Below are 19,038 nucleotides of genomic sequence, written 5' to 3'. Positions count from 1 at the left end.
ATAAAATAAAATGCTTTTCTAGATGCAATGTTTGTGATTTGGTTAGGGGACCTATTGATTGTTTTTAAAATAAACTTCTTATTCTGAAATAATTTTAGATTTACAGAAAAGTAATCACCCCTTACCCAGTTTCCCCTAATGTTAACATCCTATTAATGTACCATCCATAATTACCATGATACATTTGCAAAACTAAAAAAAAAAAATCAGTATATTATTAGTACCTAAACTCCAGACTTAGATTTCACCAGTTTTTCCACTAAGTCCATTTTCTGTTTCAGGATCCAATTCAGGATACTACACTGCATTTATTTTAATTTTTTAATTTTTGAGATGGAGTCTCGTTCTGTTGCCAGGCTGGAGTGCAGTGGCGCAGTATTGGCTCACTGCAACCTCCGCCTCCCCAGTTCAAGGGATTCTCCTGCCTCAGCCTCCTGAGTAGCTGGGATTACAGGCACCAGCCACCATGCCCGGCTAACTTTTTGTATTTTCAGTAGAGACGAGGTTTCACCATGTTGGCCGGTTGGTCTCAAACTCCTGACCTCGTGATCCACCCACCTTGGCCTTCCAAAGTGGTGGGATTACAGGTATGAGCCACCGTCCCCGGCTACTACACTACATTTAAGTCCTCAGGTCTCCTTAGTCTTCTCTGGGCTATGAGAGTTTCTCTGTCCCTATAGCATGAACGCATGGTTGTGTCTCAATAAAATTTTATGTATGAACACCAAAATAAATATTTCTATAATTTTCCAATGTACTAAGATAATTTTCTCAATTTTTTTCATCATTTGAAAATGTGAAAAACACTTTTGGCCTCTAAACAGTACAAAAACAGGCAGCGAGCTGAATTCAGCCTGTGGGCTATAGTTTGCTGTCTCCTTTTCCAGAGTCATTTCTGTGATAGACATGTGGCTGGTTAATTAATTTTAAGATTCATAAACAATCAAAAAGATAAAGCCCTGAATACAATTTATGCTTATTTCATATAGCTAACATTGGATTTGTCTCTATGAAAACTCAAATTGCACAGAACCAACTTGCTATAGTAGTTAAAGAACAGGAAATGAAGGGTGGGGAGTAGAATTAGGTAGCTAATCTAGAGAGTAAGGCCTGATGTGCTGCCCAGAAAGGAGAAGTTATCTGGGCACCTCAATTCCTGCCACGCCTTCTTCCATTAGGGTAGGATAATGGCAAGGAATAATTGGAGAGGCATTAGTTAATTAATACCATAAAAATAGCCTAGTATAGAAGAACAGAAAGAGAATTACACTGGCTTGGAAAAAAAGGGAAAGCTCTCATCTGTCTTCCTTAAAAGAATAGAAGAGAGCAAACTTATCCCATTATTTATATACTACGCTTATAATGACACAATTGCAATAGCAAATCTCTCTTCCCCTTCCTTTTGTGTTCCATTATGTTATTTTAACCCTCCAGTGTCTCAATAATACCTTTTGATTGCCCTCAATGCCGTTACTATGGTAGCTCACTCAGGCCTGCCTTCTTCCACCAATCCATCCTTATACCTCTTCAAAGTAGACTGCAGATAAGTAGCAGCTATTCCACTTTGTAGATTCAAAAAATGAAATAGAGAAAGAAATGACACCCTCTATATCCTACTATAAAATTGTGAAAAAGCTGAGAATGAAAACCTGATATCCTTAACTTCTAGTCCTTTAGTTGAGATGCTACCAAAGAGCAAAACAAATACTTTTCACTATTAAATCTTTCTTTCCTTTAAATCACAAGAGTTCAGACAAATCGTGCCTAGTCAGGTAAGATTACAGGGTATAAAAAAATGAATCATGTCCTTAATAACTAGTAATCTTCAGACAATTTCTTCTATTGCTTAAAAAATCTTCATAATATATATTAACTTAAAATGAATTAATAAAAGAATTTGCCGCCCTGCCAAAAGTATGAATCAAACTGGTTATGGTGGCTAGTGTCTCATTTCTGTGCTTAAGGAAAGGGTGTCAGAATAACAGAGATTGATAATAAAGGAAAAAGTGTTTCTTTTTTTTCTATTTCTCAAATGCATAAAAAAGGAAGTAGTTGATTTTCAGTAAAAAAGTTGCCCACTTTACGATCTGAGAAATATATTAACAACAAAAATTATTTTTAAAAAAAGATGGATATTTTGGTTCAAAATTAATTTAATTTTTTTTTTTTTTGAGACGGAGTCTCACTGTGTCGCCCAAGCTGGAGTGCAGTGGTGTGATCTTGGCTTACTGTAACCTCCGTGGAGTGCAGTGGTATGATCTTGGCTCATTGTAACCTCCGTCTCCTGGGCTCAAGCAGTTCTCCTGCCTCAGCCTCCTGAGTAGCTGAGATTACAGGCATGCACCACCAGACCTGGCTATATTTTGTATTTTTAGTAGAGATGGGGTTTCCCCATGTTGGCCAGGCTGATCTTGACCTCCTAACCTCGAGTGATCCACCCACTTCAGCCTCCCAAAGTGCTGGGATTACAGGCGTGAACCACCACGACTGACCAGTTTTAAGAATTAAGATTGTATTTTTGCAAATGTTTAATTTACTCAGAAATAAAGTCATTGTAAATCACTTTTGGAATTAGGCTGGCTGGAAAACTTAAACTATAATGTTTTGTGACAAAATTACAATTTTAATTTCTAAATTATCATGATTTATAACAAAAATATGTTCAGATTTAAGTATATTTTTTAAATTTACCTTTTGTTCCTGTAAAAACTGGTCTGCTAACTTTTTAATATTTTCTTCATGCTGTGCTCTCAATTCCTTGATCTGCTGTCCACACTGAAAACTAAATTACAAAGTCATTCTTTTAGATTATACTACCTTGGATTGGATTCTCAAAGTTGTCCAGTATTTGACACATACATTAAGAAAGATAAAACATTCAGTTAGCAGGGGAGAGTGGGCTGGAAAAAACAAAGAGCATACAAATAGCTCACAATCCAAACTTTTAAAATACTTGAACTTGTAATAGGAGATAGATAATACTGATAAAGCTAATTGACAAAACAGAAATTACAAAGATAAAAACAATTCTTTTCCTATTATTTCCATAAATTGCATCTATAAAAAAAACTATCAGAACCAACTTCAATCACAGAAGAGAAAAATACTGTAGAAGAGAAAACTGTGAGACTAATTTATAGTAACAGATGAGGAAAGCTAGAATTACGAGAATTGATAAGGAGTGGTAGCAGAAGATTCATCCAATAGTTAGTACTTTAAAAATTGTAATAAAAGGCTAAACCATAGAATACTAGGAACAGGAGAAACTAATAAAGATAGACTGGTGCCATCAAGAGAAAGTGAACAGAAGCAAAACATAAAGATGGTGACTTTCTGCTAGCCAAGTAGCCAAAGGATACACATAGACCAATCATGCAAAAAGAAACACTTGACAAATATATAGAAAAATGTTAACTTTCACCATTATAAAATGCAAATTAAACTTCCTATATGTGGCTATGCGCAGTGGCTCACACGTGCAATCCCAGCACTTTGGGAGGCCAAGGCAGGCAGATCACTGGAGGCCAGGAGTTCAAGATCAGTCTGGCCAACACAATGAAACCTTGTCTCTACTAAAGATACAAAAAATTTAGCCAGGCATGGTGGTACATGCCTGTGGTCCGAGCTACTCAGGAGGCTGAGGCATGAGAATCGCTTAAACGCAGGAGGTGGAGGCTGCAGTGAGCTGAGATTGTGCCACTGCACTCCAGCCTGGGAGTCAGAGACAGACTCAGTCTCAAAAAAAGAAAAAGACAAAAAAAAAAAAAAAACCCACCAACTTCCTATATGTATATATGTAGTATCTTATTCCTATACTAATAAAATTAAATTAGAATTAAAACCAACGTTGGCAGGGCTACGGGGAAATATTTACATTATAAATGAGTACAATCATTTTAGAAAGCAATCTTTCATCTGTGTGGTAAAAGCAACAAAATTGGTAAAGCATTCTTTTTGAGGAATTCTACATTTGAGAAAATATACTACTGAAATAACATAAGGGGAGTGGAAATCTTTATTTATTTATTTATTTATTTATGTATTTATTTTTGAGACAAGCTTTCATTCTGTTGCCCAGACTGGAGTGCAGGCATGATAACGGCTCACTGCAGCCTCAACCTCCCAGGCTGATGCGATCCTCCCACTTCAGCCTCCTGAGTAGCTGGGACCACAGGTGTATGCCAGCATACCCAGCTAGTTTTGGGAAATCTTTTTCACACAGAAAATTTTATAGCTGTGATAGTCTTTTTTTTTTTTTTTTTTTTTTTTGAAGAGACAAGTTCTCACCCTGTTGCCCAGGCTAGAGTACAGTGGCATTATCATGGCTCACTGCAGCCTCAATCTCCTGGACTCAAGCGATCCTCCCACCTCAGCCTCCAAGCAGCTAGGATTACAGGCATATGCCACCATACCCAGCTAATTTTTAAAAATTTTTTGTAGAGACAGAGGTCTCATTATGTTGCCTGGGCTGGTCTTTAACTCCTGGGCTCAGATGATTCTCCAGTCTCAGTCTCCCAAAGTGTTAGGATTACAGGTGTGAACCACCATAACCTAGCCTGTGATAGTCTTATAGTGAGAAAAGGAAAACTCCTATTGTGGTCCCACAATTGGAAAAGACTAAAGAAGTTTTGGTACATTAATATGCTAGAATAATATATTACCTCTACATATGTTAAATCTTTAATCCTATAGACATGCAGAAAAATACTGAATACTGTTATGTATTCAGTACATATATTTAAATACATATATTTAAGTAAATGTATAATGATAACTGATAACCTACAAGAGTAAGAAGTCAGAAATGGACAAAAAATGCTTTAAAATATGGCAGATCTTTCTAACTTTTGGTGTACAAATCTAAAAAATATCTTTTACCATAAAATTGATTACAAATATAATACAAGTTTTAAGGAATGATTGCTAGAAAGGCCTGTAAGAGGTTCCCCAACCTCATCACCAAGTCTAGAGGTATCAGTAAGAGGGTTGCCATGCAGAACAAGAAGAGCAGCTAGCACTCAGGCCCTCAGCTCTTCTGGGAACATCTCCCAGTGCTGGTTTCATCTTCTGGATGCCCATCAAAAAGATGCCCATCAAAATCTCCTTTCCATCTTTGCCACATCTGATAAAACTCAGAGCTTGTAAGATTTTCTGTCTCACAATGAATTTTACAACATACATAAACTCAGCATGCCCTCTAAGAGACACTTCATGCTGTTTAATTTATCAAAATAAGAGTCTGGATTTCAAAAAGCTAAAGAAAGATAAAAGAAAAGGAATTTAAAAGACTTAACAAAATGAAAGAAGAGAAAAAAAGGAAAACAAAAGTCAGAGAGGAAGAAATGAACTGAGTCCAAAAGTTGGACAAATATTTTAGATTCATAAACATATGTTGTATGTAACATCTTACCTTTCATATTCTAACCTCTTCACAAGGTAAGTATTGTTCTTCCTGTAGTCCTGAAGCTGGTCTTCTTGTCGAAGAAACTCCTGACGAAGCTCAGCAAGTTGCTCTATCCACCCAAGGTAAGAACCAAAGGAATCAAGTTCACTCATTGTAATGCTTCCTATTCAGAAGCTATGGGATGTTTTTTAATTATACGTAATTCTCAGTTTTTTCAGTAATACTCCCAGGAAATTAAATTATACAACTAATGCAACATTTAATAGCCTTTTGTAACACATTCATGGTCAATAAAATTTATTCATTTATTTATTTATTTGAGATAGGGTCTTGCTCTGTCGCTCAGGTTAGAGTGCAGTGGTGCAATCTTGGCTCACTGCAACCTCCATCTCCTGAGCTCAAGTGATCCTCTCACCTCAGCCTCCCAGGCAGCTGAGACTACAGGTGTGCAACACCACATCCGGCTAATTTTTGTATTTTTAGTAGAGATGGGTTAGCTATGTTGCCCAGGCTGGTCTTGAACTTGTGGGCTCAAGCAATCTGGCCACCTTAGCCTCCCAAAGTGCTGGGATTACAGGCATGAGCCACCACGCCTGACCAATAACATTTATTTTTAAAACAATATAGCTTCAGTGGATTTCACATCAACCCAAAATATTCTTTAAATTACACATTGTTACACTTTGTGTAGACACATGCTAAGCTGTGGAGACAATACAAAAACTACCTATCTCTTCAAACCTATCTGCTTTATTACAGTAGGAAAAAAAAATCATACTTTTTAGATATGTTTACTATGGGTACAAATTTTAAGTTTTCTTTCTCATTTTAAATCACATTCGACTAACCAACTTAGGTGCCAATCATTTTAGATACATTTCTAGTTTGGCTATGGACGGTAGCTCTACATATCCCAAAATTCCATTTTCAAAGCTCATAATTTCTGGACTGAGACTGAAATGTTTTAGTGGAAATGAATAACATGAAATTCTAAACTAGATAGTAAATTATAACCTGGCCAAACACTTGTTTGTAAATGTTTAATCCACAATCACCAGTCACACATGTTCTAGATTTCATTCCCTCATGAGCTAAAGTCTACAGACAAAAGAAATGCAGGTGGAAAAGAGTAAATGTTAATTACATACATAGGTGATTTTAAAAACAGCTAACAGCCTTAGCAGTTAAGCAAAAGTAGTATTAAGATAATTTTTAGATCAAGCCTGTAATCCTAGCACTTTGGGAGGCCGAGACGGGCGGATCACGAGGTCAGGAGATCGAGACCATCCTGGCTAACACGGTGAAACCCCGTCTCTACTAAAAAAAAATACAAAAAACTAGCCAGGTGAGGTAGCGGGCGCCTGTAGTCCCAGCTACTCAGGAGGCTGAGGAGGGAGAATGGCGTAAACCCGGGAGGCGGAGCTTGCAGTGAGCTGAGATCCGGCCACTGCACTCCAGCCTGGGCGACAGAGCGAGACTCTGTCTCAAAAAAAAAAAAAAAAAAGATAATTTTTAGAAATGAAAACAGGGGCCTATACTGTATAAGCAACAGCTTATTAAGATTAAAATATAACATCTAGCCATAATGTACCAACACTATAACATCTATTTCTTACAGAAGGATTATAGAATTAGTCTTATTACTCTAAAAGCACTCCAAAAACACTTGGAAGATATATATACAGCCACTTTCCTGAGTAAAAAGGGTGGATCACATGAGGCCAGGAGTTCGAGACCAGCCTCGCCAACAAGTGGAAACCCCGTCTCTACTAAAAATACAAAAATTAGCCAGGTGTGGTGGCGCATGCCTGTAATCTCAGCTACTTAGGAAGCTGAGGCAGGAGAATCACTTGAACCCAGAGGCAGAGGTTGCAGTGAACCAAGATCATGCCACTGCATTCCAGCTTGGGCGAAAAGGAAGACTGTCTCAAAAAAAAAAAAAAAAAAAACTATAAATAAAAATAAAAAGCAGATGTTTTTAAACAGCAGATGTAAACATATACTTACAACTGTATTCATGCAACAAAAAGACTAGAATAAAATATATATCAAATAGAATATACACTAGAATAAAAATATATCAAAGTGCTATCAGTGAATGTGTTTAATGGTAAAATTTTGAACATATACTTTTTTTCTATACTTCCTAAATTTTATTGTGGAATTATAACTGTGGCAATAATGAAGAATAAAAATTTAAGTCACATAAACATCTGCTGAGACATATAATGTTTAACAATATGCATCATAACTATTATATAATCAATATGAAAAATCAATGATTCATTTAAAATATTTGTAGTTAATCATTGTATTTACATATTCAAGCCACATTTTAAATTTCTCTTTTTTTTTTCTTTTACGACATAGTCTAGCTCTGTTGCCCAGAATGGAGTGCAGTGGCACAATTTCAGCTCACTGCAATCTCCGCCTCCCGGGTTCAGGCAATTCTCCTGCCTCAGCCTCCTGAGTAGCTGGGATTACAGGCACCCGTCACCACGCCCAGCTAATTTTTGTATTTTTAGTAGAGACAGGGTTTCGCTGTGTTGGCCAGGCTGGTCTCGAACTCCTGACCTCATGATCTGCCTGCCTCGGCCTCTCAAAGTGCTGGGATTACAAGCGTGAGCTACCACGCCTGGCCAAATTTCTCTTTTTATAATATTAATTCACCATATGTAAACGTCGTTGATTTACCCCCCATCTCAAATAAAAGTGATGGATCTGTGGTGGCCAGGTAGCCAAAAAAAAACTCTTTCAGCTTGTTGCCTGATCCCTGTTTCCATCTCCTAAGATACAGCAGGCCAGAAGTACCAGAAACCCTGGGCCCCAGCTATGAACGCTGATTCTATAGAGACAATGAGATCACAGTAGGAAACAGCAGCAAAAAGCCTGTGGCTAAGGGATTGAACTAGCCAGTTCAGTAAACCTGTGCTCAGGCTGGATAGTTTCTAGAACTGAAAGCTAAATTTAAAAACTATAACTAAAAAACAAACAAACAAAACTAAACAACCACCAGAAAGAGACTTCAACTGGTGATCTTTAGGACTCATTCTCCTCAGGAGAAAGGGAACAAAAAGATACAGTCCCTTCTGATTCAGGCTATGCTGTAAAATATCTGAAATAGCTTCAGAATGAACCCAAGGCTTAGTATGATTTTAAGATTTCGGATGGCTTCTCTGCCCCCTCACAAAGCTTCCCACTGGCGGTATTTGAAATTCATCTATCAGGAAATAAAATTTTCCTTTGTAATTGAAGATAAAAGACTTAAAATACAATTGACAAAGAAAAACAAAACATTAATATGAGTTTTAGCCCATGTAAAATACCATTTTTCCTTTTTGAATACAGAGAAAGATCATACAGCAGGGAGGTAATTGGCGATTTCCAGTGGGTCAAAACAGAGATTTTCAAGGGGAAAAGTAAGCAGACCAGAAAGCAAAACAAAGGAGAAAGAGGATCAGGAAAAATAACTGATGGATACTAGGCTTAATACCTGGGAGATGAAACAATCTGTATAATGAAGCCCCGTGACACACGTTTACCTATGTAACAAACCTGCACATCCTGCACATGTACCCCCGAACTTAAAATAAAGGTTGAAAAAAACAAAAACAATTTTACTTTTGACTGATTGGCATGTGTTTTCTTTATATTAACCCAGAGATATTCTGTCTAGCGTGGCTGCTTCAGGTCACCATAGCAGAACTCTTAGAGTAAGTTAACACGAGTCAGGTTGATTGTACAGGACGCTCTATCTTTGAAAGCAACACCAGTTATGTTATAGAAAGACATGGCTGTACTCCCTTAGTTTAACTTCAAAAGATCAGGGATAGGTAAGAAATGGGTTGCCTGGGGCCAGCTTAAAAAAAAATATATATATATATATATAACTTCTAGAAAACTTTGACTTCGAACTTTCTTTCAGTAACAGGCATAAAAACAAGGTAAGCTAATCAAAATAAATCTGATAGTAGAATGTCAATTTATCATCTCAAGGATTAGAAAAACCAACTTCCATTTATTTCCAAGAAAATATAAACCATCTCAAGTGTCTTAGTGTCTATTACTTCTATTATAGCAGATATTAATTTCAAAGAAAATTTGCCTATAAAAGGCAAGTTTTCAAGAAGTTTATTTCAGTAGAAACCATTCCAAGTTGCAAAAGTCATATTATTTAAATTCAATTTTAAGAGTCCAAGCTTCAAAACCAAAAGTTATACATACAAATCAAGACTTTTTTCTCTGCTGAAGAGTATCATACACAATTTCAAAATATCTCAAGATCTACTCCAACACATACGGTACAATAAAGATTTTTACTCAGTAATATAGGTTGTCATTTTTGTTGACATATACTAACAGAAGCCACAGGACTTCTTATTCAACTGATCTATGTAACAAGCAGTTAATAAGCATTAAGTTACTGCTTTAATAAGCCCTAATAGTATTTCTTAACATTTAGTAAGAAGTATACTTTGATGACAAGTGGAAGCATTTGTAAAAATTGCAAGTTAGAAGCAGCAATGACACTGTGGCATCTTCTGTGTCATCCTAATACATTTTGGTGAGTCAAAAAGAGGAGAACATGGACACAGATGCAACAAAAACCAGTGTGACCACCCAGAAAGCATTTCTAACAGAAAGTCAAAGCTGTTCTAAATAATGGATAATAGGAAATCAACAACTTATTTTAGGGTTACAACACACAAAAACACTTCCTATTGATTGTGCTACGTAAGGAGAAAAATTTTACAACATTACAAAGCCAGCTAAGGTTGGCTACTTCGAGAGGACAATAAAAATAGATTATCTAAGTATATCTAAAGAGGCTCAAAAAGATAATAGAATAAAGGATATTTATGAAGCAAGAGAGTATATGCTACCCACACACATAAACCTAGAGACAATGCATGCAAAGTTTTAAAATGCAGTATTATAACCAAAGGGTGTGAGGTAGATGAGGATTGTTCCTCAAATCCCAAACTTCAAAGGCCAACAGTGATGGCGTGAAGTAACAGAAGCAGATTACAGGGCTTTTTTTTTTCCTCCCGTAAAAGCTGTAGTACCTCTTTATCACTTCATCCAAGTAAAAATATGTGTGTGTATTTTTATATTTATTATATATTTATCTACCTTCCAGGTTTCTTTCTGTTCCCAGGGTATCTAAAACATTAAGCCTGGAGGCTCTATCCAAAGCATTCCTAGACCTGAATGAATTAATTTAGCAGATTGGACACAGTACAGAGGGAACACTTCTCACCTTTTTCCAAGAAATTTGAAGGCTTCTGAAGCTACAGCTCAATTTTTTTTTAGTATTCTCTTAAAAACATTTCATTGCATAACCCTGTCTATAGCACAAGGTTAAGATACAGATCTCAAATTTTAACTTGGATTTATCACATATAAAGCATCGTTAAATAATTTATTATATCTTAAGGCAAAAGGATAAATGTTTTACCATCAGAGGAGTTTGTTCAGAAAACTGTATTTCATTAGGCTAATTTACTATTTCTTAATTCTTCACAATTTTAGGCATTTAGTGACCTTTGTTTATCTTTAATCTGTAATTAAGTTTCTTACCCTTTAAATGATGTATGTCTGCCATCTGATATGATATGTTGTTCTGCAGTTTAACCTGAAAAAAAATTAAGTTTTCATTTTACTAAAAAAATGTAGTTTTGCTCATTTTTTTTTTTCATATTCACTTTGAGCTTGATCATAAATGCAAATGAAAAACTCTGGTTATTTATTTATACTCCACCTCCTTCCAAAAAAATCAGCAGTAAATTCTGATCTTGTAATGCTTACTTTAAATTTGCACAAGAAAATCAAGAAAATTCATTTCAATTGATAATGTAACACCTTTAAGTTTTTAAAGTTTGAACTGAATATCACATAATGATTTTTTCCTAATACTCAGAGCTATGGTCACTGTCTTCTAGGCGCCAGTACATAAGAATACTAAGAACTTAAAAGTATACCAAAGCATGACTCAAAGGCTTACTGGTCAACTGAAAAATTAAAATAAGACTTTGGATAAGCCAGGACCTCACAGACAGGGAACCAACACTCTGTCTCAGTTATTGCTTTAGACAAGTTCGTTCTAATTGTAAAATGTAACTAAAATATCACTACAAACAGATTCTCTTGCCTACCCCAAGGTAACTTTACTTTGGAAGGCAGAGGCAGATTCACATTAACCAGTAGTACCATGGAAAAACGATTTTTTTTTATACTGAGTCTCATTCTGTCACCCAGGCTGTGGTGCAGTGGTACGATCTCAGCTCACTGCAACCTCCGCCTCCCAGGTTCAAGAGATTCTCCTGCCTTACCCACCCAAGCAGCTGGGACTGCAATGATGCAGTCACTGCTCACTGCAGCCTTGACCTCCAGGGCCCAAGTCTATCCTCCTATCTCAGGCTCTCAAGGAGCTGAGACTACAGGTATGTATCATAACACCCAGCTAATTTTAAAAAATATCTTTTTTTTTTTGCAGAGACGAGGTCTTGCTATATTGCCCAGGCTGATCTTGAACTCTTGGGCTCAAGTGATTCTCCTGCTGGCCTCCCAAAGTGCTGGGATTACATGAATGAACCACCATGGCCAACCTAAACTTTTTATTTTAAAATTAATTACAGATTCACAGGCAATTGCAAAGATAGCACAGAGATGTCCCAGATAACCACACAATTCACATAATTTCTCACAATGGGTACATCTTATATAACTACAGTGCAACATCAAAACCAGGAAACTGACATTGGTACAATATGAATGTATAGTTCTATGTCATTTTAAAATATGTGTAGATTGTATAACCACCATCACAATCAAGATACAGAACACTTTCATCATCCTAAAGATTTCCCTCATGCTATCCTTTTTTTTTTCTTTTCTTTTCTTTTTTTTTTTTTTGAGATGGAGTCTCGCTTTGTCGTCCAGGCTGGAGTGCAGTGGCTGGATCTCAGCTCACTGCAAGCTCCGCCTCCTGGGTTTACGCCATTCTCCTGCCTCGGCCTCCTGAGTAGCTGGGACTACAGGCGCCCGCCACCTTGCCCGGCTAATTTTTGTATTTTTTTAGTAGAGACGGGGTTTCACCGGGTTAGCCAGGATGGTCTCGATCTCCTGACCTCGTGATCCGCCCATCTCGGCCTCCCAATGTGCTGGGATTACAGGCTTGAGCCACCGCGCCCGGCCTTTCTTTTCTTTCTTTCTTTTTTTTTTTTTTGAGACATGGTCTCACTCTGTAGCCCAGGCTGGAGTGCAGTGGTGTAGTGGCAAAACAGCTCGCTGAAGTCTCCATCTGCTGGGCTCAAGCGATCCTCCCACCTCAGCCGCCTGAGTAGCTGGGACTACAGGCATTTGCCACCATGCCAGGTTAATTTTTTTATTTTTAGTAGAGACGAGGTCTTGCTATGTTGCCCAGGCTGGTCTTGAACTACTGGGCTCAAGCAATCCTCTTGCCTTGGTCTCCCAAAGTGCTGGGATTACAGGAGTGAGCCACCATGCCTGGCCCATGCAGTCTGTTACAGTCACCCCGAAACCCCATTTCCCCACCATCCCATGTCAAGCCACTGGATGGGAAAGTATAAAACAACTAAGAAAACATGAGAGCACTCTCAAGGAATTAGACAAGGCACCATCTAAAGCAGTACAATTACTACAAGAATCCAGAGATCAGGGAAAACTTCATGGAATGGATTATATCTGAATCAGGCATTGAAAGCTAGGTAAAAATTTAAACAGATGGGAAAGGGGTATTTCAGATAGAGGAGATGACATAAGAAAAGATACAGTGGCAAGAAAGCATGAGGCATACCTGAAGACTCCATCAACATACTGTTTGACTGGAGCATATGAAAAGAAGAGTTGGAAAGAAGGATGGAGTAAAAAGACCATGGAGTATCTTTCAGTCCCAGGTAGAGTGTATTCTTCAATCTGAGAGCCCGTGACTTCCAAATTTAAAATGAAAGTTTATCCATAAATAGATGAAAATAGAAATGTTCTAGGTGAAGCAAGAGAAGGAGTCTAGGGGGTCCCTCTTTTTTTCCCCCAGAGTCCTGGGTGCTTTGAAGAATTAAGTTTAAAATATAGAGCTAGGCCGGACACAGTGGTTTATGCCTAGAATCTCAGTAGTTTGACAGGCCAAAGAAAGAGGATCACTTGAGGCCAGTTCAAGATCAGCCTGGCCAACATAGTAAGACCTACAAAAACTAAAGAAAATAAAAAATGAAATTAGCCAGGCATGGTGGAGCATGCCTGTAGTCCTAGCTACTTAGGTGACTGAGGTAGGAGGCTCACTTGAGCACAGGAGGTTGAGGCTGCAATAAGCCAGGATTGCACCAGTGTACTCCAGCCTGGGAGACAAAGCAAGACCCTATCTCAATCAATCAATCAATCAATCAATAAAATGTTGATATTCAGTAATAAAAAAGGAATAAAGTACTAGTACATGATATAATATGGATGAGCTTGGAAAACATTACATATGCTAAATGAAAAAAGACAGTCACAAAAGTTCAAATATTATCTGATTCCATTTATATGAAATGTACAGAATAGGTAAAGCCATAGAGAAAGAAAGTAGATTAGTGGCAGCCAGGGGCTGGGGGCAGGAAGGAATAAGGAGTGACTTTTTATTGAGCACAAGGTTTCTTTTGGGGATGATGAAAACGTTCTGGAATTAGATCATGGTGATAGTTGCTCAACATTTTAGATATACTAAAACCCACTAAATTGTACACTTGAACAGGATACATTTTATGGTACATGAATTACACATCAATTTTTAAAATCTGAAAAAAATGGCCAGGGGCAGCAGCTCATGCTTGTAATCCCAGCACTTTGGGAGGCTAAGGCAGGAGGATCGCTTGAGCCCAGGAGTTTGAGACTACTCTGGGCAACATCGCAAAATCCCCTCTCTACAAAAAATACAAAAACTTAGCCGGGCATGGTGGTGCATACCTATAGTCCCAGATACTTGAGAGGCTGAGGTGGGAGGAGTGATTGAGCCCTAAAGGTTGAGGCTGCAGTGAGCTGTGACTGCACCACTGCACTCCTACCCTAGGTGACAGAGCAAGACCCTGTCTCAAAAACAACAACAACAACAAAAATAAACAAACCAAAAAAACCCTACTCACACATTACTATAGGGTATCATACAGTAAACTGGGAGGCCAGGCGTGGTGGTTCATGCCTATAATCCCAGCATTTTGGAGGCTGAGGCAGGAGGATCATTTAAACTCAGGAATTCAAGACCAGCCTGGAAATACAGTGAGATCTCATCTCTACTAAAAAAAATAAATAAATAGATTAGCCAAGCATGTTGGCATATTCCTATAGTCCCAGCTACTCGGGAGGCTGAGGTGGGAGGATCACTTGAGCCCAGAAGTCAGGGGTGCAGTGAGCCATAATCAAGCCACTGCACTTCAGTCTGGGCAATGGAGCAAGACCCCATCTCAAAAAAATAAAAATGAAAACTAAGGATAAAACAATGGACAAGCACTATGCACTCAAGGAGCTTATTATTTAGGAAGGGAGTCAAGTAAATAGGCAATCACAATACAGTAAAATAAATGCTATCATTAGGTTCTACAAACATGATGGGAGAACTTAATAGAAGCATTTAATACAGGCTTCATGGAGTGACAGAAGGCTTCTGGAGATGATGATGATGACTGAAATGAGTCCTGCAGGAACCAGGTATAAGTAGGGAGAAGATAAGGAGGAAAGGCATTCAAGGCATGTGTCAAAACTTAGATATGAAAAACATTTAACATTCTAGGAACTATAAACAATTCCCAGTAGCTAGAACAGAGAATTAGGGAGAACTGGTAAGAAATATGGCTAGAAAGGTAAGCAAGATTCACAATCATGAAGGGTCTTCCAAGAAATATGGATTCATCCCGTAAGTTATGGTCAATCTTTAAAGTTCTTTTTTTTTTTTTTTTTGAGACGGAGTCTCGCTCTGTCGCCCAGACTGGAGTGCAGTGGCGCGATCTCGGCTCACTGCAAGCTCCGCCTCCCGGGTTCACGCCATTCTCCTGCCTCAGCCTCCCGAGTAGCTGGGACTACAGGCGCCCGCCACCACGCCCGGCTAATTTCTTTTTGTATTTTTAGTAGAGACAGGGTTTCACCGTGTTAGCCAGGATGGTCTCGATCTCCTGACCTCGTGATCCGCCTGCCTCGGCCTCCCAAAGTGCTGGGATTACAGGCTTGAGCCACCGCGCCCGGCCTTTAAAGTTCTTTTAAAGCAAGGTAGTAAAATGTAATTTCCAATTTTTTTTTTTTTTTTTGAGATGGAGTCTCGCTCTGTCTGAGTGCAGACTGGAGACTGGAGTGCCCAGACTGGAGTCCAGTGGCGTGATCTCGGCTCACTGCAAGCTCTGCCTCCCAGGTTCACGCCATTCTCCTGCCTCAGCCTCCCAAGTAGCTGGGACTACAGGTGAACGCCAGCACGCCTGGCTAATTTTTTTTTTTTGTATTTTTAGTAGAGACGGGGTTTCACCGTGTTAGCCAGGATGGTCTCGATCTTCTGACCTCATGATCTGCCTGCCTCGGCCTCCCAAAGTGCTAGGATTACAGGCGTGAGCCACGGCGTCCAGCCTTTTTTTTTTTTTTTTTTTGAGACAGAGTGTCGGTCCGTCGCCCAGGCTGGAGCGCAGTGGCCCAATCTTGGCTCACTGCAACCTCCACCTCCTGGGTTCAAGTGGTTCTCCTGCCTCAGCCTCCCAAGTAGCTCGGACTACAGGCGCATACTACCACTCGCAGCTAATTTTTGTATTTTTAGTACAGACAAGGTTTCACCATGTTGCTCAGGCTGGTCTCAAACCCCTGACCTCAGGTGATCCACCTGCCTCAGCCCCCCAAAGTGCTGGGATTATGGGCATGAGCCACACACACCCAGCCCCAGTTTGCAATTTTAAAAAGTCAATCTGGCTGCAACATGAAGAGTAGACCACAGTGGGCAAGATGAGAAGGAGGGAGACCAAGGACTACTGCCATATTATAGGTGAGAATGTTGGTCTAAGCCAGGGGTGGGCAAACTATGGTCTGTGAGCCTGTTTTTGTAGGGAAGGAAGCTAAGGATGATTGTGACATTTTTTGTTTTGTTTTGTTTTAAATAGCTGGGGGAAAAATCAAAAGAAGATTTTATGATACATGAATTATATGAAATTTAAACTTCAGTGTCTACAAATAAAGTTTTATGGGAAAACAGCCACACTAATTTGTTTACATATCGTATATGGCTGCTTTTGAGCTACAGTGGTTGTGGCCCAGACTATATGGCCTGCAAAGCCTAAAGTACTTACTATCTGGACTTTTACAGAAAAAGTCTTTTCAATTTCTGGTCTAAACTAATAGAATCAGAAAAGAGAGGTAAATACATGTGAGATATTAAAGGGGAAGAAAAAATAGTCTTGTGGATTGATTAGATACAGGGGTAAAAGAAGAAACATCAAGTATGATGCTTAGATTTCTTTTTTTTTTTTTTTTTTGAGACGGAGTCTCACGCTGTTGCCCAGGCTGGAGTGCAGTGGCGCGATCTCGGCTCACTGCAAGCTCCGCCTCCCAGGTTCCCGCCATTCTCCTGCCTCAGCCTCCTGAGTAGCTGGGACTACAGGCGCCGGCCACCGCGCCCGGCTAATTTTTTGTATTTTTAGTAGAGACGGGGTTTCACTGTGGTCTCGATCTCCTGACCTTGTGATCCGCCCGCCTCGGCCTCCCAAAGTGCTGGGATTACAGGCTTGAGCCACCGCGCCCGGCCGATGCTTAGATTTCTAATTGGGATGAATAGATGAGTAAAAATACAATTTTCTGCAACAGGGAAACACAGGAAGAGGAACAGACTTGGGGTCAGGGACAGAAGTGGGGAAATGATTTTTTCAGATTTGGACCTATTGATTTTGAGGCATCTGTGACATATCCAGGAAGAGATCTTCAGTAGGCAATTGGACATCTGGAGCTCGGTGACGACTAGAGAGCCATTCACATTCAAATGGTAATCCAGGTCATGGGAATGAGATAATTGAGGGAAAGCTACAGGGACAGCAAAAAAAACCTGACACCAACAACTACAATATTTGATCAGTTGCTCACTCAGAACTGCTCCTTAATAACTTCCAGTTAGCCTGTGTTTTACCTTCTTTCCCACTTCCTTCATTTGCAGAACCCAATCTTTTTGTATTTGTTGCCCTTCCAAAGAACATCATTATCCTTTGTATTCACTTTCGATAATTTGTTTTTTTATTTAAAAAAACACTTTTTTTTGAGACAGGGTCTTGCCCTATTGCCCAGGCTACAGTGCAGTGTGGCATGATGACAGCTCACTGCAACCTTGATCTCTCAGGCCCAAAAGATCTTCCCACCTAAGCCTCCTAAGTAGCTGGGACCACAGGCATGTGCTTCCATGCCCAGATAATTTTTTTTGCCTTTTGTACAGATGGGGGTCTCACTTTTTTAAATAAATTTTTATAATACTATGCCAGGCTCTCGGTACTCCACTTTAAATCTGCTTCTGAAATTGCTAGAGGTATGCTATTCTTAAATATTAGGCTGTGACTGGCTTCAGCTTCCCTGAACTGTCTTTCGTATTCTTATACATTTTTTTTTTTTTTTTTGAGACGGAGTCTCGCTCTGTCGCCCAGGCTGGAGTGCAGTGGCCGGATCTCGGCTCACTGCAAGCTCCGCCTCCCGGGTTCCCGCCATTCTCCTGCCTCAGCCTCCCGAGTAGCTGGGACTATAGGCGCCGCCACCTCGCCCGGCTAGTTTTTTGTATTTTTTAGTAGAGACGGGGTTTCACCGTGTTAGCCAGGATGGTCTCGATCTCCTGACCTCGTGATCCGCCCGTCTCGGCCTCCCAAAGTGCTGGGATTACAGGCTTGAGCCACCGCGCCCAGCCTCTTATACATTTTTAAAAAATGTTAATGGAGGTGGGGAAATTCAATCTATGGTTGAATATATATATTCAATCTGGGTCACTCTGTCACCCAAGGTAGATCTCAGTTCGCAATCTCAGTTCATTGTAACCTCTGCCTCCCAAGCTCATGTGATCCTCCCACCTTAGCCTCCCGAGTAGCTGGGACCAAAGGCACACATGACCACTCCTGGCTAATTTTTTGTATTTTTGGTAGAGACCAAAATTTAGGGTTTTGCCATGTTGCCCAGTCTGGTCTTTTAGCTCAGTTTTTTTTTTTTTTTTTTTTTTTGGAGAAAGAGTCTCACTCTGTCACCCAGCCTGGAGCGCAGTAGTACAATCTCAGCTCACTGCAACCTCCGCCTCCTGGGTTCCAGTGATTCTGCCTCAGCCTCCCGGGTAGCTGGGATTACAGGTGCCCACCACAACGCCCAGCTAATTTTTTGTATTTTTAGTAGAGATGTGGTTTCACCATGTTGGCCAGGCTGGTCTTGAACTCCTGACCTTGTGATTTGCCTGCCTTGGCCTCCCAAAGTGCTGGGATTACAGGCGTGAGCCACCACACCCGGCCAGCTCTTTAACTCCTTTGGCTTTAACCCTTCCTCTGAGAGCCTTCATTTAATATCTCTACCACCATCCCCTCACCTTCAAAAGAAAGCTTAACTTCCCTTCTAACTATTCCTTCTCATAGTTCACTGTTTTTTCATTTTTTTAGAGA

General features: G+C 39.5%; 1 protein-coding gene across 8 annotated transcripts in view; it reads right to left on the bottom strand.

Annotated features, from left to right (window-relative positions):
- Positions 1-19,038, bottom strand: part of GOLM2 (golgi membrane protein 2) — a 127,857-nt gene that overhangs the window by 80,711 nt on the left and 28,108 nt on the right. For all 8 annotated transcript variants that reach the window (XM_077939305.1, XM_015142120.3, XM_015142122.3 and 5 more), the window contains exons 2-4: positions 10,985-11,039; positions 5,411-5,513; positions 2,692-2,782 (exon numbers count right to left, since the gene is read on the bottom strand). In XM_077939305.1, coding sequence (XP_077795431.1) covers positions 2,692-2,782; positions 5,411-5,513; positions 10,985-11,039 — 249 coding nt within the window. The remainder of the gene's footprint in view (positions 1-2,691; positions 2,783-5,410; positions 5,514-10,984; positions 11,040-19,038) is intronic.

This window comes from Macaca mulatta, chromosome 7, assembly GCF_049350105.2.
Source record: "Macaca mulatta isolate MMU2019108-1 chromosome 7, T2T-MMU8v2.0, whole genome shotgun sequence".
NCBI classification, from domain to species: Eukaryota; Metazoa; Chordata; class Mammalia; order Primates; family Cercopithecidae; genus Macaca; species Macaca mulatta.
The sequence above is the reverse complement of the archived record's forward strand: the minus strand, read 5'-3'. Positions and strand labels throughout refer to the sequence as shown.